We start from the raw sequence: 26,398 nt of genomic DNA on the forward strand, positions 1-26,398 counted from the left end.
GTAAAAAATCCTTTTTTAGGGGCAAATATGATTTAAAATGGTACTTATGTCCCGGATATTTTTTTCTGTGTTGTGTGGGTGTGTGTGTTCGTACCTCATGAAAATGAAATTGTCTTTTAAACCATTAAAAACAATCATTTAAACACCCAAAAATACAGTTTTTGGACTAAAACCCGGCATTTCTTAAGAGCCTGTTGGCACAATAAATAGAATAAATATGTACAAGTAAAATAAATAGAGTAATAAAGTGCTTAATTAATAGAGTGCTTAATAAAAGCTGAATTTACTTCTGTCTCAGACTAGTGACTTCAGCAATATGGTCTTTGTTTTACTTAGTCTTCTTTATGAAAAAGTGGGTTATTATTTATTCAGTCCTCACAAACTCACACTGTAGTAGTCACCTGTGCAGACTGTGCAAACACGTGCACGAACCATTTCTTCGGCTATCGTGGCGGACTGTATCCATGCAGGCCCGCTTTGTTGAAGTGTTTCAGCTTCTCTGGCAATCCTTTAGGCTGAACGTTGTGGCTGAACTGAATCTGCGTTTGGCAGTGGACCATGCGTGATATGGAATTAATTTATGAAAGCAATCTAAACGTGATAATACCTCATTAGGAATGCCTCTAATGAGCTATTTCATAGCACACTTAAGCTATAACAGACATTTAATATCTGGGCCTAACGTGATAAACTGGCACAGTTTACCAAGAGACGGTGATTTAGCTCGGAATATTGTGAAAAATCTTAATTATTAGACTGTAATAAACAGACCATAATTAGATTCCATTCTCGCCCAAGGGCATTACAATCCCCAAAGGACGATGGGCAGAATGGGAGAAAATTATGGGGCTTCTTTTTTTGGTACCATTGGGACAGGAGTGTAAGACATAAGAAGCAAGGGAAAAGTAATACTGTGCACTGTCTTTTATTTTCTTAATTTTCTTTTTTTAGTACGGTTGAACATTTCTTGAGTGGTATCTGTCTAGTGCCCTTTTTATGTTGTACTACTAGTGATCTTGCACAAAAAGCAGTGCAATGTTAAAAGGGCATTGGCCAGTGATACTGTTCACCTTCCTGCCTTTCGGATGAAGTCGCAAAGCGTTACTTTTAAACCGAGAAAGTGTGGCCAGCCAAAACCAGGGTTTGCCACCCATTTATGTATTTGTCACGGTTTTCCTGAGGGAAACGTGCGTCTGGTTTTTAAAAGCCGTGTCTCTCTGTTGTTGCTCGATGAACTTGAAGAGGGAGAATATGATTTAAGAAGCCCAGTGGCCACACCTTACGTTCCCCAAGGAATCGTCCAGTCCGGGCCATCCATCTCAGCCCATCCCTTATTAAAATGCCAGGCTCATAACTCACCAAATGCCACCCAAATGGATCTGTTTTGCAACTTGAAGCAGGGGAGCGAGATAATAGGTGTCTGTCTGTGTCCTCCAGATAAAAAAAAGGGAGTGATGGCAAGTCTGGGCTGTAGCTGGAATTCCAGAGGGCGGGGAAGGGGTGTGATGAGGTTGGCTTTGAAGAAGTTTGAAGAAACTGCACCTTCCAACCCTTCTGTCTTCTGAAACTTGCCATGGAGAAGGGCTGATTGCATGGAGAACCTGAGAGAAAATCCCACTAGAGTTTTGCCTGCTGCCGACACAGCCCTTCAGAATTCATTTCCGAACCAAACTGAAAAGTGTTTGCACGGTTTCCCGTTAGCAGCCGTCACTGGATATAACATAAACTTCGGTGACCAGTTTAAAAAAATCAACTGCGCATCCATGCATGGTTTCTTATAAGACATTTAGCAGGGGGCTAGTCATCTTAAAACCAGATTCCATTGGCATCTGAATCCTAATCACTTCTTGATTCTTCACACAACCGGAGCAGAGCAACCAGCTATTTTGTTTATTTCTTGTTTTATTTCATTAATCCGTAGTGGCGACCCTGCTGAAAAATACTCCCTTTGAAACCGCAGGTGACTCTAGTCTTTATTATCGTGTGTTTTTACGCTCTCCTATACACCTTGCTGCTAACGAATGCTCTGACTTTATTGCACTACTGTACTTTACAGCTAGCAGTGCAATAGTATTGTCAAAGCATCTGAAAGCAGAATACACAACAGTATTTTTGATTCTTGACACTGGCTCTAACAGTTTCTTCAAAACCTGCACGGAACTTAAAATAAGTCTGAATTTGCTCTCTGACTGTAATGGACAAACACTGAAGGGGGAAATTGTAATGGAAGACTATTATTATTATTATTACTATTATTATTATTACTGTTATTGTGCTTGTATAATATATTACTGTAAATGATGTATTATGGTTAATTTTTTTTAATGACATTTAAAAACACACTTTAAGAAATGCATTTCGTGGTTCACATTTGTTTAATGAGCAGTAACTTGCTCAACATAAACGGTGACTGTGTAGTATGTATTCTGTAAGGACTGATTTTACAGAAGCACGGGACTGAGAGTGAGAAGCCTGGGTTCAATTATCAGGGCCACCACTGGCCTACTGGATGAAGTTGGGCAAGTTGTTTAACCTCAGTGGACCTCTGCTTCTTCATCTGTAAAATGGGGGTAAGGTAGATTGTGAGCCCCATGTGGGATAGGTTCTGTTCCAATCTCATCACCTTGTGTCTGTACTCCAGCACTTAACACAGAGCGAGCCTGTTAACAGCACCATAATTATCACTATTATTTAAAAGAGAGATTGTCATTAAAATATGTCTGGCTTTAACAGCCATGTTTAGTGAAGGTGAACTTGATTTGCAAGACTGAAATACCCGTAGGGCTTAATTTGTGTGGATACCCTGGATTTCATCACCTTCCCCAATTGAATAATAGTGATCATTTTGGCATTTATTAAGTGCTTACTTCCTCTGTCTGTAACCCTTTCCTGGGGAGGAGGGAAAGGAAGTATGGTATTAATAGTGAGAGCTTCAAAACTAAATGACTTTCGGGACGTTTTCTGCACTGTGTTCCCTCCAAGGCATTGTTCCTTCAAAGCTGTTCAGCACATACTACAGTGCCTGCACACAGAAAGTGCTTAACAAATACCATTATTATTGTTGTTATTTTGCAGTCATGTACCTCAAGGGGCTTTTCCCAAAGGAGTCAGGCCTCTGGCATAGGTCCCCACACAAAGATAGCTCTAACCAAAATGTTCCCTTTCTCAAAGTTTTTCTCTTCTAGTCAATTAAAATAATGTTTTCCGGATTGTAAGATCTCCTGGCTTTGCCAATCACTTCATTGCTGTGGAAATAGAACCTTAGTCTTGGGCCTGCTTTTAACAAGTTTTGAAACCATTAAACAGTCTTTAGTCTAATGCAGTGCAGAGCACTGTAGTAAGCACTTGGGAGAGTACAATATAACTGAGTTGGTTGATAGACTCCCTTCCCACAAGGAGCTTACAAGTCTAGATGGTATTGAATGCCTTGTTGCTGTAGTATGTCGCCTTTTTTCCAGCCAGGTGAACTTGCAGTTCGTGTTCTTGAAATTCTTACCTTAACTAAAGATAGGAAGATAACTTTTTTCGAGGGGGTGAGGGGGTTGGCTTTAAACGATCATTCTGTTGTAGAAAAAGAACCAAATAAATTAAGTTCTTCAAAAAGTGTCCCGGAATCTAATGTGTTCTGAAAGCAGAAATGTTTATTGGTTACCCAAAATTCCTGAGTACACTGTAGGTATTTCTGGTGAATCAATATCCACCTTACTTCTCCCCCTGAGATGGGGCAGAGATGTGGGGAGAGCTTCAAACGGAAGCGTGCCAGGGAGAAGAAGCATGGCTTAGAGGAAAGAGCATGGCCCCGAGAGTCAAAGGACCTGGCTCTAATTCTGTCTTTGCCCCTTGTCCGCTGTGTGACTTCGGGCAAGTCACTTCACTTCTCTGGTCCTCATCTGTGAAATGGAGATTAAACCTCCCTCCAATTTAGACTGTGAGCTCCATGAGGGGCAGGGACTGTGCCCAACCTGAATATCTTTTGTCAACTCCAGCACTTAAACAGTGCTTGACATATAGGAAGGCCTTAAGGAATTTCATTGAAAGCAAGTCTTAGGATTTTGTACTCGGAATGAAATTTCATCTGGTTCCATTGTGAAAGAGAGCCTGGTGAAGGACTAGGAAATATTACAACTATTCTTAGTAAGGAAGAGTCCTAATTCTCTCCTCAACCACTTGCAATCTGGCTTCTCCTCTCTTCATTCCACAGAAACTGCCTTCTCTGAGGTCACCAGTGACTTTGCCAAATCCAGTGGCCACTACTCCATTTGAATCCACCTCGCTCTTCCTGCTGCCTTCAAAACTGCCTTCTGGAAACATTACCTAACCTTGACTTCACTGACGCCGTCGTCTCCTGATTCTCCTCCGACCTCTCTGGCCGCTCCTTCTCAGGCTTTTGTTGGCTCTTCTCCTGCCTTCCACCTTCTAACTGCAGGGGTCCGTCAGTGCTCAGTCCTGGGTCCCCATTTCTCCATCTACACCTACTCCTTGGAGAACTCAATTGCTCCCACGGCTTCAATACCATCTCTAGGCAGGTGATTCGCACATATACCTCTCCAGCCCCTACCTCTCTCCTCTACACTCTTGCATTTCCTTCCTTCCAGACTTGGCTATCACACCGACACCTCAAATTCAGCTTCTCCAAAACAGAACTTGTCATCTTCCCACCCAAACCCTGTCCTCTCCCTGACATCCCCATCTCTGTGGACAACACAACCTTTCTCCCTGTCCAAGCCCATAACCTTGGCATTATCCCCAACTTATCTTTTTTTTTTAAACCCACACATTCAATCTATCAAAACATCTCGTTGGTTCTACCGTTACACCATGTCTAGAACCTGCCCTTTCCCCTCCATCCAAACTGGCTGCCATACTGATCCAATCGTTCACCATCCCGGGCCTTAACCATGACATCGGCCTCTTCTCTGCTCTCCCTGTCTCATGTCTCTTCCCTCCTCTATCGGTAATTCACTTTGCTGCCTGGATCATTTTTCCAAAAAGCTGGTCAATCCCTACCTCCCCACTCCTCAGAAACCTGTGTACTTGGCTCTGTACCCCCCATAAGCATTTTCATACCCAGCTCAATAGCACTCGGATAAATAACTTTACATTCTATTATTTCCCCTTTTCGTAATTTATTTTAATGTCCCCTTTAGGTTCCTTGTTGGCAGAGATTGTGTTTGCCAACAATATAATAGTATCTTTACCCAACCCCTTAGTCAAGTGCTCAGCACACTGTAAGCACTCAAATTCCATCGATTGATGCTTTGGGCTTGAAGATGGTGAGATTTTTATCAAGGTCTGCTGGGGGTTTGTGAGTGTCTGATAAGGTTGATGCATAACCAGTGATCCCTTCCAAATTAATTCAGATGCATTAATGCAGTCAGTGTTCCTTTTACATTTTTATCTCTTCCCTTTAAGAAGTAAAACTAATGCAATTTCTAAAATAAATACGCTGCCTTAAGTAATAAATGTTTAGTCAATGTTCAATGTTCCCTAGTGTAATAAATATTTTTCAGGATTGGCATTTCATACCAGATTACACACATTTCACAGACAGTGTTTTATAACGTTCTTCTCTTCATGCCCCTGTTATATAGGAAGGGCTGGATTGAATGTTTTTCAAAGAGAACAACAATATGTTGAAAAATATCTGAAAATAGCAGGAAACTTTGGTGAAGGTATTAGTGAAGGAGCATGGTCTAGTGGAAAGAGCACAGCCTTGGGAGTCAGAGGATGCGGGTTCTAATCCCAGCTCTGCCACATTTCTTCTGTGTGACCTTGGGCAAGTTGCTTCACTTCACCGTGCTTCAGTTACCGCATCTGGAAAATGGGGATTAAGACCGTGAGTCCCATGTGGGACAACCTGATTACCTTGTATCTCCACCAGTGCTTACAACAGTGCTTGGCACATAATAAGCGCTTAAAAACACCAAATTATTACAGTGCCTGGCACATAGTAAATGCTTAACAAATACCACAGTTATTATTATTATTATTTGTTGGAAAAAATGGCCCCAGCAAGCTAGTGAGGTATCAGGAAGTGGCCCCCTGTGCTGTTCACTTTCTTCATCCCCCCCCTCCTCACCCAATCTGCCCAGGGAGCCTGGGGGAACCGCCGGGGCCACCAGGCAGGCCCCCTTTCCAGCCCCGGTGCTCCTGATGATTGGCTTTAAGGCTCATGTTCCACTGGCCCACCCTCGCTGCCAGGCTCAGCCCCCGCTACTGCGCTCACCCCCACTGCCACACTGACGGCCTTGATTCCTTTCAAGCTAACCTATTCACTGAACCTTGTTCTCATCTCCCACCTCCAATTTTTTGCCTAGACCATTGCCTGGAATGGAACTGCCTCCTCCTTTAGATCGGCCAAACCGTAGCTCCCCTTCTGCAATTATAACTCCTCCAACGTTTTCCCTGATCCTGATTGCCCCCTGCCTTCTCTTTCTCTCTCTTTCTCTCTCTTTCTCTCTCTTTCTCTCTCTCTCTCTCTTTCTCTCTCTTTCTCTCTCTTTCTCTCTCTCTCTTTCTCTCTCTTTCTCTCTCTTTCTCTCTTTCTCTCCTCTCTCTCTTTCTCTCTCTTTCTCTCTCTTTCTCTCTTTCTTTCTCTCTCTCTCTCTCTCTCTCTCTTTCTCTCTCTCTCTCTCTCTCTTTCTCTCTTTCCCTCTCTTTCCCTCTCTTTCCCTCTCTCTTTCCCCCTCTCTTTCCCCCTCTCTTTCCCCCTCTCTTTCCCCCTCTCTTTCCCCCTCTCTTTCCCCCTCTCTTTCCCCCTCTCTTTCCCCCTCTCTTTCCCCCTCTCTTTCCCCCTCTCTTTCCCCCTCTCTTTCCCCCTCTCTTTCCCCCTCTCTTTCCCCCTCTCTTTCCCCCTCTCTTTCCCCCTCTCTTTCCCCCTCTCTTTCCCCCTCTCCCTCCCTCCTCCTCCCTCTCTCTCTTTCTCTTTCTCTCTTTCTCTCTCTCTCTTACACACACACACACACACACACACACACACACACACACACACACACACACACACACACACACACACACACACACCCAACCCACACCAACTATGCGCTTGTGTGAACTTAGGTAATTCACTTCTCTAGGCCTCAGTCTCCTCATCTGTAAAATAGGGATTATTCTGTGAGTCCCATGTGGGACAGAGTCGGGGTCCAATCTGCCTAACTTGTATCTACCCCAGCACTCAGAACAGTGCTTGCCACATAGTAAGCGCTTAACAAGTACCATAATTATTATTATTGTGGATTCACAACCACCTCTGCCTACTGACTTTTACGCTCCTACTTTTAAAGGACTAACAGACAACTCCACGGCGTCTTCCGAACTTTAAAATAAGTTCCGTGTTGGTCTTCCCTGCTAAGATTGTCAGCTCCTTCAGAGCAAGGATCGTAACTACCCTCCCAAGTGGTCTGCACTGATAGATTATGGATTGATAGATCCATGAGTGATGGGTCCTAGCTGAAAGTGAGTGCAACTACCTAGCTCTGCAGGATTCGCGGGGCCACAGTGGCTTTGAAGCGCCAATGTCCATTGTGCCCACTCCCGCTGGAACCCCCAGAATGTGTGGTCAGATCAGGCAGTGGCTTGACTTCAAAGAGGAGGGTATAGGCCCTCCTTTCAGCCATATTTGGTGTCTGTTGAGGACCAGAAAAATTGAATTCAGAAATTTTTTAACTATTGGTAGGCTTTTGCATTGCTGCTTCATCATGTAACTCTATTGCGCCTCTGTATCACTTTAGAAAAAGACATTAAATATATTATTTTGGTCGAATCGTTTGGCTCTTAGGACCATGTTATTACCCTTGATGCTTTTCCAGTGAGAAATTACTTCTTGTAGCATGCCTTTGCCTGACACTCTTTATGGAATCATTTAAGGGGCCGTAAATTCATTCATTTATTCATTGTGCTTACTGTGTGCAGAGCACTGTACTGAGCCCTTGGGAAAGTACAATACAACAGTAAATAGTGACATTCCCTGCCCACAACGAACTCCCAGTCTAGAGTGGGGGAGACAGACATCAATACAAGTAAATAAAGTTATAGATGTGTAGATAAGTGCTTTGGGGCTAGGAGGGGGGAAGAACAAAGGGATAAGTAAAATTACAAATATGTAAGTAAGTGTTTTAGGGCTGGCAGGGAGAAGAGGAGGAAAGGGAGCAAGTCAGGGCGATGCAGAAGGGAGTGGGAGATGAGGAAAAGTGGGGCTTAGTTTGGGAAGGCGTCTTGGAGGAGATGGGCTTTCAATAAATCTTTGAAGCAGGGGAGAGTGTTTGTCAGATTAGAGGAGGGAGGGTGTTCCAGGTGGGACAGGTGAGATTAAGACACAGTGAGGAGGTCAGCATTAGAGGAGTGAAGTGTGGGCTGGATTGTAGGAGGAGAGAAGCGAGGTGAGATAGGAGGGGGAACGGCTGTAGTGAAAATGCAGGTAGTGTGAGAAAATCAGTATATGCAAACTGCTATAGGTTACTTTATAAACTAGTGCCGTGGGTGGCTGTTGGCTTGACACAATCTGAAGAGGTGGGTATTAATCAGGGAAGGCCTCCTGGAGGCGAAGTTTTCTTAAAGCATTTGAAGATTGGGAGAGCTGGGTTCTGGTGATTGAAAGGGGAACGGAGTTCCAGACTGGATGGGGAAAGGTCATTAGATGTCCCTGAATTTAAGGAGTGTTTAACATTGCCCCGTTGCTTTCTCTGCTGAGAATCGTCCCCTGATTTGGTTTGAGTACTTACTATGTGCAATACAGTGCACTGTATTAATCGCTTGGGAGAGTACAAAAGAGTAGGCACATTCCCTACCCAAAACGAGTTTACTATCTAAAGTAAGGTCCTGAATCCATAATATGCCTCAGATGGACTGAAAGGGAGAATTCTTGCATTGGAAGAGTGGAGAATGTACATTTGGGAAAAGAGGGTTTGAATTCTCTGTGAAATGTTACCTAGAACATACAAGCCAGATTTCTGCAAGCCAAGTGAAATGGAGGTCCAGGAAATCATCCAGTTGATGTGCTCCACATAGTTGGTCTCCCTATGTAATTCAGCTGAAAAAATTCCACTCTGGAGCCTGAAATATTTCTCGGGATTGGCTGGATAGAGGAATTCAGTCTAATAAATGCTCATTCCTCCGTGTGGCTGGATCTGTAGCCTCTAGGCTGCCTGGGGTGCCAAATTTTCAGTTCAAACGTGGGGGTTGAATTTGGGGTGACGCTGCCCGGGGGAGGTGGGGAAATAAGACAGAGCTGGGGCTAGAGAGGGGGGCATGCGTATGCACACACACACACACACACACACACACACTTTGAACAAATACCACAATTACTCATAATTAAAGGTGCAGTGCTTTGAACAAAGCCCTTGAGCAGTACAACAGCAGTATAAGTGGCCATTGAAGTGGCCCGGTTTTCTTAGGACATTTGATCAAATCACTCTGAGTCTTCATTTCCTCTACCTGGTCTCCCCTCTTCATCAACTATGCAGTTGGCTGTGTACCCCTTAAGCACATTGGCACTCACCCCAGCCCCACAGCCTTTAGACTGTTTTTGTGGGCAGGGAATGGGTCTGCCAATTATTTATTTATTTTTGTGTGTGTGGCATTTAAGTGCTTACTATGGGCCAGGCACTGTACTAAGCGCTGGGATAGGTACAAGATAATCAGAGTGGACACAATCCACGTCCCACATGAGGCTCATAGTCTTAATACCCATTTTACAAATGAAGGAACTGAGGCATAGAAGAGCTAAGTGATTTGCCCAAGGTCACTCAGCAGACAAGTGATGGAGTCGGGATTAGAACCCATGTCCTCCTGATTCCCCTTCAAGGCCCTACTGAGAGCTCACCTCCTCCAGGAGGCCTTCCCAGACTGAGCCCCTTCCTTCCTCTCCCCCTCATCCCCCTCTCCATCCCCCCCATCTTACCTCCTTCCCTTCCCCACAGCACCTCTATATATGTATATATGTTTGTGCATATTTATTACTCTATTTTACTTGTACATATCTATTCTATTTATTTTATTTTGTTAGTATGTTTGGTTTTGTTCTCTGTCTCCCCCTTTTAGACTGTGAGCCCACTGTTGGGTAGGGACTGTCTCTATATGTTGCCGACTTGTACTTCCCAAGCGCTTAGTACAGTGCTCTGCACACAGTAAGCGCTCAATAAATACGATTGATTGATTGATTGATTGATTGATTCCCAGGCCTGTGCTCTATCCTCTAGGCCACGCTGCTTCTCTGTAAAGATGTGCTTTAGTCTGATAGAGGATGGATGGCCTGTAGCTGTTTTATTGAAGTTGCTTGGTTTTTTAAAGTGTCTTCCCCAGGAAACTTTAGAAAGATAAATACTTCTACAAACAGAATAGTAGCATTGAAAAGTGTTATTTTGGCCTTATTCCCTAATTCCATTAGGATGACGACTCTTGGTCAAACTAAATCTTTGTCAGCCCTTAGTTTGCTTAAAAGAAACAATGAAATACAGTGCCAAAAAAGTGTAAAATATAACATCTGAAAGATTGGGCCAGATAGTAGAAAAATTATAAGATGTTCCTAACTGTTGTCTGTTGATCCTTTTTTGGCCCAGGATAACAAAGTTTTGTGAATGCTGGTTTTTTTCATTTTCAGAAAAGTAGATTTAAGATCTCTGAGCTGCCAAAACATTTCGGTGTATAAAACCTCGAAAAATTTCTTCTCCTGACAACACTTTCTAACGTAAATTCTAAATGTCATGTAATGCAAATCTGCAATTCCCCCAAATTAAAGCTTTGTACCTTGTTTTGAAGGTCAGTTAATAGAAACGGAATTAAATGAATCAAATGAAGAAACTGTGTGGAAAATTTACCTTTAAAGAGAAACTATCCTCCTCAAGAATCATGTCAGTCAAAATCAAGCCTCTCCTTTTCACCTGACTGCAGCAGCGTAGTTTAGACAAGAAAAAGAAGTGGAGGGTAGAGTGGGGTGTAGGTGAGATGTGCTGAGAGAAGGATTTGTTCTGGCACGTGGAACGCAAATTTAAAAGCCCAAATTTGGAGTTTGTGTTTCTCTCTGTCTCATACATTTGCGCGCTTCACATCTGTTTAAGCCTGACTGCGGGCTTTGCTCATCTCAGGTGTTTAAGATTAAACACAAGAGTTGCCACTGAGTGTTGTGAAAACTCCAAATGGTGGCTTTCTGGTTTATAAATCTTCAAAGCCTGTTATTCCCAGTTCTTAGTCTCGCCCAGCTATCCCTCTTACCCCCTACCCCCAAATAAAATCCCTGCCCCTTCTTCCCTCCTGCATGGAGGAAAAGTGGACACCTATGCTTGAAGTAGTCTTTTGTCTCTAGCAGATCTGTTCACAGAATATCATGGTTCTCCAGGTTTGCAGAATTCAATTTTAGTTGCAGAAGGTGAAGCTTGAAGGGATGCAGCATTTTATTAATTATTTTATTTTTACTTGTCTTTATTGAGTGCCTTCTAATGTGCAGAGCACTGTACTAAGTGTTTAGGAGCATAGAGTAAAAATAAAGAACATGGTTAGAGTTCTCAAGGAGTGTAGAACCTGAGGAATTTATCCATTTGTCTTAGGTGGGATTCTGTGGAAAACCTAGATTTGGTAACTCCACTTTTTTGTTGGCTGTGTACCCCTTAAGCACATTGGCACTCACCCCAACCTGATTTGTTGTATCTACTCCAGCGCTTAGTACAGTGCCTGGCATACAGTAAGTGCTTAACAAATACTACTATTATTATTATTACTATTAATAATAATAAATTTTGTAAAATGGGTGTGCCTGAGTGTACTCAGAAGGAACAGTCAAGTCACTGGCAGCCTCTGTTTTGTCACTCAGAGCTTTCTTGAATCACAGAATGGTGAAGACCAAGGAGCAGAAACTCTTAATGTTTTCATATATGGGATTAGTTTTTGGTTGATTTGTTTTCCTAAGCTCCCTTCATTGGGATAATGTACCTTTTTCAAGAGAATCAGTGTTCCAGAAAGGGAGACTGAAAGTCTGAGGGAACTAGTAGGGGTGAGTGTCAAGTATGGATTTTTTTAGGGGCAGAGGAAGGTGGATGGGGCTGGGCATTAGGACATCTGGGTTCTAGTTCGTCTTCTACTATGGTCCTTCGGTGACCTCAGGCAAGTCACTTAACCTTTCTAGGTCAAATTCTTCATATCCCCCCCCCCCCCCCCCCCCCCCCCCCGCCAGAATGTGGTAAAAATACCAGCCCCTCCCTACTTAATGTGAAAGTGCACATATTTTAGGTGATTAGTTTGGGATTACTTATGCAGCACCATTAAAGTGTAACAATTATAAAATTACCATTTGCTTAGATCTGTGCAGTTTGGCCTATGCACTTTCTGTTACCTTTGGACATTTGATAGTCACCTCACCCCCAACCCCACAACACTGAAATACATATCTTGAAATGATACATTATAAATTATTCATATCAATGTCTGTTTCCCCCTCCAGACTGTAAACTCATTATAGGCAGGGAACGTCTCTGTTGATTCTGCTGCATTTTACTCTCCCAAGTGTACAGTGCTCTGTATTAAGTTTTGAGTTTTTCTACAGCAGGAACAATGGAAGTTTAACCTGGATGAGAAAAAATGATCTGTTCAACTTCTTATCTGCGTAATTAAACTCATTCCACAAAGTGGAATTTTGGGCCCTTATTTACATGTGACCAACTGCCCAAATTTGACTTTCATAGATAGGCCCTTTTAACCCTGCTGTCAGTCTACCTTCTCCATCTCTCTGGTAACCGTTTCAATCAATCAATTGACTTACTAAGCGCTTTTTATGTGCAGAGCACTGTACTAAGTGCTTGGGAGAGTATAATATAACAGACTTAGCAGATATGTTCCTTGCCCATAGTGAACATTTCCTCTGTTCTTTCTGAAGCCAGGGTTTCGGGGAGCCCTACAATTTGCTTCGCTGAAGCAATTAAGAAGTTGATTGGTAATTAAGGACACCATTTAAATAAGGGGTGCACCATATTAAACTCAGTAAAACAGTTGCTAAAGCTTAGTGAAACTGAATTATCTAAAGCGCACTCAGTATATATAAATTGTGTGTGTTTGTGTAAGTGCTTAGTACAGTGCTCTGCACACAGTAAGCGCTCAATAAATACATTGAAAGAATAACAGGCTCGCATTCCCATAATTACACAGGTAGCATTCTGTAATCTCTAAGGCTTAATCTGTTCCTAGCTGGAGTTTTCTCCAGTTTATTAAGAAGGATTTTAAAGTTTATCGCAGGCCCATTTGGGATGGATGTTGGATTTTAAGCAGGCTCGGTGCGGGAGAGGTGTCTGATGGTGTCTAAGCGCTTAGTACAGTGCTCTGCACACAGTAAGCGCTCAAATACGATTGATGATGATGGGGAGGTCCTCAAATTTCTAGACTGTGAACCCGTTGTTGGGTAGGGACCGTCTCTATATGGTACCGACTTGTACTTCCCAAGCGCTTAGTACAGTGCTGTGCACACAGTGAGCACTCAACAAAAAAGATTGAATGAATGAATGAAATTGATACAGATTTCATTGTCCCTGGGCTCTCTACTATTAAACTATGTCCTTGTATCATAAAGCTGTGCACCTCCCCAAATAAGCCTAAAATGTTTTTTTAACTGATTTTGGTATTTGGTGATTTGAAGAGACACTTATTTTTTTCCTACTAGATTCTAATATAGTCACAGCCATTAAAATGACAGCCTTAAGTTAATTTAGCAGTAACTGTGTCATCACACTGTTTTAAAAGGCAATTAACCAGCTTTCAAGAGCCTCAATTATCCCAAGGAGATTCCGTTTTGTGAATGAAGTGTGGGCGCAGTGCTTTAATCAGTCCGAAGGATTTGGGATTAATCTGAGTTACGGTGAACGTCGCAATTGGTCAAGTGGTAATAGTATAATTTAAAAACACATTTCCTGTGGATATTACCAGATCCTGGAACCCTATCGATATTGTCTCTGCTGTGTAAATAGCTGTGAGTAGTGCAATATTGCTTATAGGGTTTTAGTGTTTGGGAAAACCATTGGGCAGATTGAAGACGCTTTTGATATTGCCATCCTTAATTAGAAGAAAAGGAGTCACGACAGCTAGTATTTTCATGATGGTAAAAAAGTCTAAATTAAGAATGTTGGATTATATGTAATTTGTTACTAGATCATGAATTTCTCAAATCTCATAATAGTGTAAATCCTGTACTTTGAGCAACATTTTTTACATGTTTATATACAGTAGGGGAGCTGATGGCAGCTCTGCCTCTTGTCTGCTGTGAGACCTTGGGCAAGTCATTTCACTTCTCTGGGCCTCAGTTACCTCATCTGTAAAATGGGGATTGAGATTGTGAGCCCCATGTGGGACAGGGACTGTGTCCAACCTGATTTGTTGTATCTACCCCAGCATTTAGTACAGTGCCTGGCATACAGTATGTGCTTAACAAATACTATTAATATTATTATTATTACTATTAATAATAATAAATAATGGGCATGCCTGAGTGTACTTAGAAGGAACAGTCAAGTCACTGGCAGCCTCTGTTTAGTCACTCAGAGCTTTCTTGAATCACAGAATGGTGAAGACCAAGGAGGAGAAACTCTTAATGTTTTCATTTATGGGATTAGTTTTAGGTTGGTTTGTTTTCCTAAGCTCCTTTCATTGGGATAATGTACCTTTTCAGGAGAATCAGTGCTCCAGAGAGGGAGACTGAAAGTCTGAGGGAACTAGCAGGAGGAGTAACAGCAGGCTAGAGCAAGAAAAAGATTCACTATTAAACAGTTACTCTGTGGGATTTAAGTTATTTGCAGTGCAGCGTCTGGCTTGATTGCCAGTGAAAACTCATAAGAGCTCCAAGTTTTGCCTTCATTATTGAACGTGTGAAAGTCTTAGCAGCTGCTCTGTAATACAGTGAGATTTTTTGCAAAGACCAAGAAAGTCCAACGGGGCGTATAAATCGCAGCCTCCAGAGAGCGGGACTGAAAAAGGAGCAAGGATAGAAATCTTCCTGTTTTGAAAATGAGGCTGCTGATGGGAGAGCCCGCTACATGTGCGTGAGAATAGGGCTGAAAACCGCGATGTGGGACTAATGCGCTGTTCACGTTGTAAACTGTTATCGCTCTGCGAGATTGAAGTTCACACAGCAAGCGCTCAATAAATACCATTGATTGATTGGACATAGTCGTCTGGAGAGGTTAGTGAGGCAGGGAAAGTGTAGTTTAAAAGTTCCTCCCCGATACTGGGTGAGCAGCGTGTCCCCTAAGTAGGGCTGCTCTGACATTCGGGGTGATACCGCTGTCTCATCATCATCATCATCAATCGTCTCATCAGAGAGAGAATGAGCATCTGCTTGCACAGGCCATTTGCTTAGGGGTGGGGGAAAGGACTAGCTTCCCATCAGGAAGACATTCACCCCAGGTGGTTTGAGTGGTGGTGGTTATTTGGGGAGTGGACCCCTTGCTTGCAGTATTCAAGATATGGTTAAGTGCTATATATATACACAGTGAAAGGCAGATCTATCAATCAGCTGTATTTATTGAGCAATTATTATGTATAGAGCACTGAGATAGAAAATAGGATGCCCACCTTCAAGTTGACCATCCAGTGGAGTTTCCTAATATTTTATCAGATGCGTGTCCAACTTGATTTGCTTGTATCCACCCCAGCGCTTGGAACAGCGCCTGTTGTAAGCATTTAAAATGCCATCATTATTATTTAACAAATGCCGTCATTGTTTTCATTATTATCTAGGAAGAGTAGGTTGGCTTCAAAGGTAACACTGATTTTTTTTTCCATTCAAGAGCCGTAGGAACGGGAGACCAGAGAATTTAAATGATTATATCTATGTGTTTTTGGTTTTGCGGGGGAGGGGAAAGGTTTTCTCCAAAATTAATCCATTTGTGACCGCTCATGCATGTTTTAGTTCCAGAAAGCAGAATCAGATCTGGATTACATTCAGCATAAACTGGAATTTGAAATTATGAAAAGCCTTCCACACAGCCCTTCTGGAGAGGTAATCTGCAAAACATGAAAACATAACCTGGTTTTTATCAATGCCGTGATAAAGGGCTATGGGATGAGGTTCTGAATTTTGATCTTGAGTTTTAATGCCTTATTGTAGACTCCTGTGTTCTTGCACTGTTTCAAAATCAAGTACGTCTACACTTCGCTTAACAAAAGTACGATCTGGAAAAAGGCAACTTTTAAGTGAAATGATAAGCGAATCTAATTTTGCCGTAAGAAGGAACATATATAGGGAGAGATTCATTTCCGGTGAACTATTTCTTACACAAGATTAATGAAAATTGACAATATTTTGCATGATTTTAAGCAATATAACACTCCAGTGGTGATCGTAAAGTTGGGAGAGATGTTGGAGTAAGCTGGTGAAAGCATCCTAATTTAGTGCCCAAATGAATGATTTCCTGGTTTTCCTACTGCTTCACTTTATGGTCACTTGTCGGGTATTTTTGATTCATGATGTTAGATGATAAAATGATGACTTTGACATGTTCATTGTCTATAACATGGTAAATAACAATGGGACCTGTACTGAAGCAGGAAAATCAAGTAACTTTAACATTTAGTGGCGGCCAGGCAAAGTTATAGCAAAACATTGTGGTTTTCTTTTTTAAAAAAATGAATATAGCCCCTTCTTACAAATTTTACAATGAAACAACATAAACTTAATGAATATAAATATGATGAAACAATATGAAGGAAAGCAGCATGGCCTAGTGGGTAGAGCGTGGGCCTCGGAGTCAGAAAGCCCTGAGTTCTAATAATAATAATTATGGTATTAAGCGCTTACTATATGCCGAGCACTGTTCTAAGTGCTGGGGTAGATATAAGGTAATCAGGGTGTCTCACATGGGACTCACAGTCTTAATCCCCATTTTCCAGATGAGGTGTCTCAGGCACAGAAAAGTTAAGTGACTTGCTCAAGGTCACACAGCAGAGTAGTGGCATAGCTGGGATGAAAACCCATGTCCTCTGACTGCCAAGCCCGTGGTCTTTCCACTTAGGCACGCTGCTTCTCATCCCTCATCATCATCATCATCATCAATCGTATTTATTGAGCGCTTACTATGTGCAGAGCACTGTACTAAGCGCTTGGGAAGTACAAATTGGCAACATATAGAGACAGTCCCTACCCAACAGTGGGCTCACAGTCTAAAAGGGGGAGACAGAGAACAAAACCAAACATACTAACAAAATAAAATAAATAAGATAGATATGTACAAATAAAATAAATAGAGTAATAAATATGTACAAACATATATACATATATACAGGTGCTGTGGGGAAGGGAAGGAGGTAAGATGGGGGGGATGGAGAGGGGGACAAGGGGGAGAGGAAGAAAGGGATCCCTGATCCCAGCTCCACCATTTGTCTGCTTGTATGACCCTGGGAAAGTCACTTCATTTCTCTGAGCCTCGGGTACCTCATCTGTAAAACGGGAATGAAGACTGTGAGCCCCACATGGGACTTGGACTCTGTCCAAACTGATTAGCTTGTACCTACCCCAGCACTTAGTACAGTGCCTGGCACATAGTAAGTGCTTAACAGGTACCATAAAAAACAAAACAGGGGTGACCCTATATCAGGAACACAAGTACCTACAATACATAATAATAATAATAATAGCATTTATTAAGTGCTTACTATGTTCAAAGCACTGTTCTAAGCACTGGGGAGTTTACAAGGTGATCAGGTTGTCCCACGTAGGGCTCACAGTCGTAATCCCCATTTTCCAGATGAGGTAACTGAGGCTCAGAGAAGTGAAGTGACTTGCCCAAAGTCACGCAGCTGACGAGTGGCGGAGCCGGGATTTGAACTGATGACCTCTGACTCCCAAGCCTGGGTTTTTTCCATTCAGCCACGCTGAAGTCACCCTGTTCATCAGTCTAAGGCCTCCTGAGTCTCTTGATAGGGATGTTCAGTTGGAAATTATGGTTTTGGTGTGATTTTGAAAAGAATTAGAGCATCATCGCATAGAAGCAGTTTCCAGGTTTAAATCTGCATATGGTGGGATAAAAAGCCATCAAAAGCCACAAGCTCCTGAAGCAAAAGGTTCAGTGACTGCTACCGATACCTTCGAAATGGAATTAGAGAAAGCCTCCAATTTACTTTGCCAGGTGATGTCATTATAGCCCAACATGTCCTGACATACTATGAAGGATTTAATACGATTACGCACAAAGGAGGGAATTGTAGGTTTTACTGGAAGTCCAAATAAAACAAGCGTAAGTCATCTCTTCTGCTTTAAACAGCACTTCAGAACTTGAAAAATTGTCTGAAGTGTGACTTGGGAAGAAGTAGTTAAGCGTTACGTATTTTAAAAGAAGGATGAACCGGGTACTAATTGAGAGTTCTGAATGCCTCCCCCTCAAATATTTTCTGCTTTAATGATCTAAAACTCCTTTTATTCCAATGCAGGCAAACCCAGTTAGGCTTTTAGAGGAGTTGTCAGAGGTGAAGTCTCGGTACAAAGCTCTGTGTGCCCAGTTGGAACAAGTTGCTAAAGAACAGAAAGAATCTAGGACCTCCATCTGTACCACTTTGGATGCCACGATGAAAATGGTACAGCAACTACAGCAGCAAACAAATATGGAGGTAATGCATCCCAGTTGACGTTGGATTCGTGATCGTATGTGGGAAGTGGGAGAAACAAGTAGCTAGGAATCCTGAAATAATTTCAATAATCTCTAGACTATAAACTCGCTGGGGGCCTGTACTGTATGAAGCGCTTGGGAGAGCACAATATAACATCAGACACATTCTGTTGGGAGAAGAGTGTGACTCAGTGGAAAGAGCTTGGGAGTCAGAGGTCATGGGTTCTAATCCCGGATCCACCACTTGTCAACTGTGTGACTTGGGGCAAGTCACTTCACTTCTCTGTGCCTCAGTTCCCTCATCTGTAAAATGGGGATTAAGACTGAGAGCCCCACGTGGGACAACCTGATGACCTTGTATCTCCCCCAGTGCTTAGAACAGTGCTTGGCACATAGTAAGTGCTTAACAAATGCCATCATTATTATTTATTATTATTATTATTCTCTGCCCTCAATGAGCTCACAGTCTAGAGTCAATCAGTCACTGGTGTTTATTGCAGTGGTTGCGGAACACTCTACTGAGCGCTTGAGAGTCAGTCACTGGTGTTTATTGCAGTGGTGCAGAACACTCTACTAAACGCTTGAGAGAATACAATTCACTAGAGTTGGGAGACATGATCCCTCCCCTCAAGGATTTTACAATCCAGTGGGGGAAAGAAGCATTAAAATAACATAAGTGAAAGAGAGGAGAAGTAGAAAAGTATAAGGATAGAAATGAAAGAGAGGGGAAGTAGAAAAGTACAAGGATACGTTCATAAATACTGGGGGGGTCGAGTAAGTAGCAAAGCGCTTAAGGGGTAGAGATCCAAGTGCATGTAAGCAACAGAGAAGGTGGGGAGATGAGAGGCTAGCCGGAGAAGTCACTTCACCTTCGGTCCCTCGGTTATTACATCTGTAAAATGGGGATTAAGACTGTGAACCCCATGGACATAGACTATGTCTAACCCAGTTAACTTGTATCGACTCCAGCGCTTAGTACACATTCCTCCACTTAGTAACAAATGCCATATAAAAAAAGCTTGTGTTGTAGCCACTGTCTATTGAGTGCCAGACCAAGTGTACCTATATACAGTTTCATCCAAACCCACATTCCTCTTGATTCAAAAGTGCCTGTTTTGTAGGGCAAATGTATAGGGCAAACGTTTCCTAATTCCATAAATGCAATCTATCCAGAATGCATAGGGAAAACCTGGGTTTTGGTAAAACTAATCCTATCTCCTAGGATAGTCTTTATCTCCCCTCTTTACTCCCTACTTGAGATGTAACTTGGATTAAAGTCATGAGATTTCTGAAGGCCTTTTAAGCCTGTGAAATAACATGTGTACTGTTCTTTTTCTAGCTGTCGCCTCTGGATGAAGAAGAGCAGTCCGCGTTACAGAAGCTAAGAACCCACTTAACACATCAGGCTTCTAAAGGAACAGGCTTGCACAAGGCAATTGTAACATAATTTCTTGCACGAATGTTTTTGTCCGTGGATTAATACTTGGTAATTTAAGCAAGCATAATGCATTTCTTTGGAACCCGTCGAGCCCCATGAAATACCCTGGAAGTAGCACCTTTATGTGGGGGTGATTCATTTTTTCAAAAATAAAAAGTGTCACCATCCTACAGTCTCTCAAAGTCATACTCTGGAAGTGACAACCGCAGTTGGCCCTCTCTTGGGCTCTGGGACGAATAATTTCACATGACAAAATTGCACGGGACACTAATGGTCTCGGTCTGTAATAATAATAACTGGTTTTTGTTAAATGCTTACTGAGTGCCACGCGCTGGGGTAGATAGGTCCCACATGGGGCTCACAGTCTAAGTAGGAATGAGAACAGGTATTGAATCTCCATTTTGCTGATGAGAAAACTGAGGCACAGAGAAGTTAAGTGACTTCATTAGTAGCTGGTCGACTCTAAACTCTTGGTGGGCAGGGATTGTGTTGCCAATTCTATTGTGTTGTATTTGGCCAAGCACTTAGTATAGTGCTCCGCATAAAGTAAGCACTCAGTAAATGCCCGTTGTTGGGTAGAGACCGTCTCTGTATGTTGCCGGCTTGTACTTCCCAAGCGCTTAGTACAGTGCTCGGCACACAGTAAGCGCTCAATAAATGCAATTGAATGAATGAATGGAAAAAAAAAAGCATTGAGCTAATGCTGGAGCCGAGGGCTGTAAGGGAGCAAGGGAACGTCCTTTCTCATTCCCAGCCCGGAGAGGAACGGCCAAGCCACTGCCACCTCGATGAGGTGGCATGAACTATGGTGATGCCAAGAAATCCCTGGCCTGTTGGAAGATCCCACAGCTCTCTGAAGTAAGCGGCTAGGAGTGAAGGGAGATTGTAAGCTCGTTGTGGGCAGGGAGTGTGTCTTTATTCTTGCATCTGTGTATTGTATGGACATGTGTCTACATATTGTCCTCCCCCTAGCACTTACTACAGTGCTCTGTACACAGAAAGCGCCCAATAAATACGACTGACTAAGAAGGTGGGGGTTGATGCAAGCCATGTCCAACCTAGGTCCTGGAGGAAGAGTAGGCAGGGACTGTGTCTGTTTCTTGTTATATTGTACTCTCCCAAGTGCTTAGTACAGTGCTATGCACACCGAAAGTGCTCAGTAAATATGACTGAGTGAATAAAGAGTTAGCATTGCCTTGTACCGGTCTGCAACCCTGGATCAGGTTCAGTCCTGGGGTTTCCCTTCCCACCTACTCCTCTCCTGCCCCTCCCACCATAATCCTGGCTCCACCACTTGTCTGCTGTGTGACCTTGGGCAAGTCACTTGACTTCTCTGTGCCTCAGTGACCTCATCTGTAGAATGGGGATCGAGACAGTGAGCCCCACATGGGGCAGGGACTGTCCAACCTGATTTGTTTGTATCCACCTCAGCGCTTAGTGGAGTGGCTGGCCCATAGTAAGCGTTTAACAAATGCCATAATCATTATTATTATTCTAATGTGGATTTTGGGGTTACATTGCAGGCAGCTCCCTGAGATCGTGGGAGGAAAGGTAAACAGTGAAACCTCAGGCTGGTAGAGTGAGAAGTTTGGCTACTCGGACACCCTCAATCCTGCCTCGTCTAGCAAGAAGTGGTCCATGTCCCTACGTCTTCCCGGCCAAGCGTAGCCAGAACACGGCAAGTGGTGTAGACTGGACTACTATCAGCCAGTGGGCTGCCCCGTTTGCCAGTCACATTCGGGGACTCCCAACAACAGTCTTGGCTGAAGGGAGGGTGTGAAGATCTGCTGTGGAAAGCGGAGGTGATTGGGTGGGGGAAGCATGGGGGGCGGCCTCTTTGATGGCCCAAATCTCTTGTCTGCTTGCATCCGCAAAATACGTTTTTGTGTAATACCTCGTTTCTGAGTGAGTTGTTTTTAACGAAATACTCAAGCTGGATCTGAGAGATCGTTGATAATAAAACCGGTAAACTTATCTGTTCTCCTTGCTTCTTCTTGCTTTGGGTGCTGCCGCCGTTTCTTCTGTACTTATCCACTTAAATGGTGACTCTGCTGTCATGGGGAAACTCAGCTCCCCATGGTTCATTTTTGGAGTTCCGTGAAACCACCGGCGATTTGGAGCCAACAGGGAAGTTGCTGCCTCGGACGTAAAACTTCCCAGGGCTGGGATGGCTTCTGGGTTTGCCCCGTATGGCCTGGTGACTTTACAAGGTCCCAAAGCATACCCAGAGGAGCTTTGGGTCCCCAAAATCTACTTCAGAGATAAAAACTACAAGCAAAACATAGCAAGAAAGCAGTGTGGGCTTAGTGAAAAGAGCACAGGCCTGGATTTCCAATCCCAGCTCTGCCACTTGTCTGTGTGACCTTGGGCAAGTCACTTCTCTGTGCCTCAGTTCCCTCATCTGTAAAATGGGGATTAAGACTGAGCCCTATATCATCATCATCATCATCATCATCAATTGTATTTATTGAGCGCTTACTATGTGCAGAGCACTGTACTAAGCGCTTGGGAAGTACAAATTGGCAACATATAGACACAGTCCCTACCCAACAGTGGGCTCACAGTCTAAAAGGGGGAGACAGAGAACAAAACCAAACATACTAACAAAATAAAATAAATAGGATAGATATGTGCAAATAAAATAAATAAGTAGAGTAATAAATATGTACAAACATATATACATATATACAGGTGCTGTGGGGAAGGGAAGGAGGTAAGATGGGGGGGATGGAGAGGGGGACGAGGGGGAGAGGAAGGAAGGGGCTCAGTCTGGGAAGGCCTCCTGGAGGAGGGGAGCTCTCAGCAGGGCCTTGAAGGGAGGAAGAGAGCTAGCTTGGGACAGGGACTGTGTCTAACCTATCTGGTATCTACCCCAGCAATACTCGGCACGCTCAAAAAATATGATTGACTGACTAAAGTTCCTGGCACATAGCAAGTACGTAACAAAATGCCATTTGAAAAAAGTAATAAAGACGCAGGAGTTGCAGGGGGAACAGCAGTAGCTTCCAAAGCAAGACCCACTACTACAACTAGAAGAAGAAAATCACAAGCCAAAACAACACCAGGAAGAAGGTGAGACCCAGAAGCCACGGTCCAGTGACTGGGGGGAGGACATTAGAAGAGAATAATAATAATAATGGCATTTATTAAGCGCTTACTATGTGCAAAGCACTGTTCTAAGCGCTGGGGGGTTACAAGGTGATCAGCTTGTCCCTCGGGGGACTCATAGTCTTAATCCCCATTTTACAGATGAGGTAACTGAGGCACAAAGAAGTTAAGTGACTTGCCCAAAGTCACACAGCTGACAAGTGGCGGAGGCGGGATTTGAACCCATGATTTCTGACTCCAAAGCCATATCTCTTAATGATGGTAAAAGGAGCGTATTTCATGGTTCTTAGAAGTTGGGAGCCGGGCAGACCCTCTCACTCTGACTTTTGTTAGATTCCAGATACAAAAAGCATGGGCTTGGAAGTCCAAAAGACCTGGGCTCTGCCACTTGTCTGCTGTGTGATCTCAGGTAAGTCACTGCACCTCTCTGTGCCTGTTACCTCCTCTGTAAAATGGGGATTAGGACTGTGAGCCCCATGTGGGACAGGGACTGTGTCCAGCCTGGTTGTACGCTGCCGTGCTTAGGACAGGGCCTGGCTCATAGCGCTTAACAAATACCGTGAAAAAGAAATAAATTCAGAGCTCCTGTATTAGGCTTGAATATTCATTCATTCAATCGTATTTATTGAGCACTTACTGTGTGCAAAGCACTGTACTAAGCACTTGGGAGAGTACAGTATAACAGACACATTCCTGCCCACAACGAGCTCAATATCAAGTGAACTTTTAATAATTAAGCCTCAGATGATCATTTTTGCACTCTGAAGTGATTGTGCTTCAGTACTGACCAATAACCCATTCTAAAATGATCAGTTGGTTATTTGTTGAAATGGAGTTTGAAGATTTGAGTTAAGCGCTTAGTACAGTGCTCTGCACACAGTAAGCGCTCAATAAATATGATTGATTGAGTTCAGAGAACAATCCATCTGGTTTAATCAGTAAATTTTAATTCAAATAAAATGAGTAAGTATAAAATTATTATGGGAAGAATTTGATGCTAATTTAAATTTAAATGTAACAAATGGCCTTTGAGCAATCTTGACATTTTGTATTTAAAGTAGAAAAAAATCCATTTTTGTCAGGATCTGAAAACTTCTTAGAAAAAGTTTTATACCTACACTTCATTTGTAATATCTCCATTTTTGCAAATTCCATATTACCATTAATATCATAATCTATCTTTAAACTTGTTCTTTTATATCACTAAATGCAAGAGACTTCTCAGGCATAGAGCCTCTTTAAAAAGGCAGCTTTTTCACAAGCCGTCCTGCAGGCTACACGAAGTTGCCAGTGAAATTGGAGGTGTTTCTCATCATCATCAATCGGATTTATTGAGCGCTTACTATGTGCAGAGCACTGTACTAAGCGCTTGGGAAGTACAAATTGGCAACATATAGAGACAGTCCCTACCCAACAGTGGGCTCACAGTTTCTCAAGAATAAGATTGTAGTGTGTAAAATGTTTAACCATGGGAGGGTGCAAAGAGTGAGGAAGAAAAACATTACTAGCCTGTCCATCGTGTAAGTGTTCGAATCTGATTGCTATTTTACTTTTGCTTTTGCTGGGGTTTAAACGTAATTGACAAATATAAAATTGTAGTTGACATTTACCACTTGGGGAACGTCAGTCACCCTGTTTTCCTCAAAGGATTTTTTTTTAGTATTTTCTTCAGTACAGGAAGTATTTAGCAATTCTGAGCTGACTGCGGTTGATAGTCTGCTGATATTAAAATAGGGAGCCCGAGTTATAGTAAGGTTATCAGCCATCCAGGCTCTATAGTGGTCAGAGTTATTTTCTGAAATGAAGAAGCAGGTTGTTTCAGACAGCAATCTGATCTCTGTTGCAAGGAGAAACATAGAAGTAATACCCGTGAAGTCGCTTCTCAGCAGCCTCTGAGTCAGAGTTGTAGCCACGATGGAAAAGTCTCTGTTTCAATCAACTGTTAAAGGCAAGTGAGGAAGGCCTGAGAGAGAGTTGCTCATGTTGCTGTTGGAGAAGAGGCGACAAAACACACAAAATAACTGGGGCAAAGATGCAGTTTGTTGGCTTCCTTACCGGGGGACCCAAGGATATCCACCCACTTCATCCCTCTCATTCTTTTCTTTTTCTGACAGGATCCCGAATCAAGATCTCCCCATCTCTCCTGGCTCTGTTTTCTACCCAGGGCTTAGTACACTGATTTGAGTCAGCTCAAGAAGCTCTGATCAACTTTTTAAGTCTCATGCCTTAAAAAAAAAATCAGATTTTTCACTCAGTGTGTCTGATCTAATGATCCTGTAGCTACCAAAGTGTTTAGCACCGGGCTTGGCACATAGCAAGTGGTTAATAAATGCCATTGTTATTTATTCTTCAAGTAGTAAGTTGAGATAATTTCTTGGCATCTGGCCCCCTCTCCATCCCCCCATCTTACCTCCTTCCCTTCCCCACAGCACCTGTATATATGTATATATGTTTGTACATATTTATTACTCTATTTATTTTACTTATACATATCTATTTTATTTATTTTATTTTGTTAGTATGTTTGGTTTTGTTCTCTGTCTCCCCCTTCTAGACTGTGAGCCCACTGCTGGGTAGGGACTGTCTCTAGATGTTGCCAACTTGTACTTCCCAAGTGCTTAGTACAGTGCTCTGCACACAGTAAGTGAGCGCTTAGTAAATGCCATCATTACTATTATTATTAATAAATACGATTGAATGAGAAAAGAGGTGTGAGCAAAATAAAATAGAATATTTATACTTATTGCACATAGTGAGCGCTTAGTAAATGGCCATCACTTCTAGACTGTGAACCCACTGTTGGGTATGGACCGTCTCTCTATTTTTTTTATAATGGCATTTATTAAGCGCTTACTATGTGCAAAGCACTGTTCTAAGCGCTGAGGAGCTTACAAAGTGATCAGGTTGTCCCTCATGGGGCTCACAGTCTTCATCCCCATTTTCCAGATGAGGTAACTGAGGCCCAGAGAATCAATCAATCAATCAATCATACTTATTGAGCGCTTACTGTGTGCAGAGCATTGTACTAAGCGCTTGGGAAGTACAAGCTGGCAACATCTAGAGACAGTCCCTACCCAACAGTGGGCTCACAGTCTAGAAAGGGGAGACAGACAACAAAAGCAAACATACTAAGAAAATAAACTAGAATAGATCCCGCCTCCGCCACTCGTCAACTGTGTGACTTTGGACAAGTCACTTCACTTCTCTGGGCCTCAGTTCCCTCATCTGTAAAATGGGGATTACGACTGTGAGCCCCCCGTGGGGCAACCTGATCACC

General features: G+C 42.8%; 1 protein-coding gene across 3 annotated transcripts in view; it reads left to right on the forward strand.

Annotated features, from left to right (window-relative positions):
* The window catches only part of SKA2 (spindle and kinetochore associated complex subunit 2), a 31,627-nt gene extending 9,640 nt beyond the window's left edge, over positions 1 to 21,987 (forward strand). For 2 of the 3 annotated variants that reach the window (XM_038759343.1, XM_038759341.1), the window contains exons 2-4: positions 15,884 to 15,973; positions 18,400 to 18,576; positions 19,915 to 20,343. In XM_038759343.1, the coding sequence (XP_038615271.1) occupies positions 15,884 to 15,973; positions 18,400 to 18,576; positions 19,915 to 20,022 (375 nt within the window). In that variant the 3' untranslated portion in view covers positions 20,023 to 20,343. Of the gene's footprint in view, positions 1 to 15,883; positions 15,974 to 18,399; positions 18,577 to 19,914; positions 20,344 to 21,536 lie in introns of those variants that run through there. The other variant, XM_038759342.1, reaches the window with a different exon arrangement.
* The last annotated feature ends 4,411 nt before the right edge of the window (positions 21,988 to 26,398 follow it).

Source organism: Tachyglossus aculeatus, chromosome 17 (assembly GCF_015852505.1).
Source record: "Tachyglossus aculeatus isolate mTacAcu1 chromosome 17, mTacAcu1.pri, whole genome shotgun sequence".
In the NCBI taxonomy this organism is placed as follows: domain Eukaryota; kingdom Metazoa; phylum Chordata; class Mammalia; order Monotremata; family Tachyglossidae; genus Tachyglossus; species Tachyglossus aculeatus.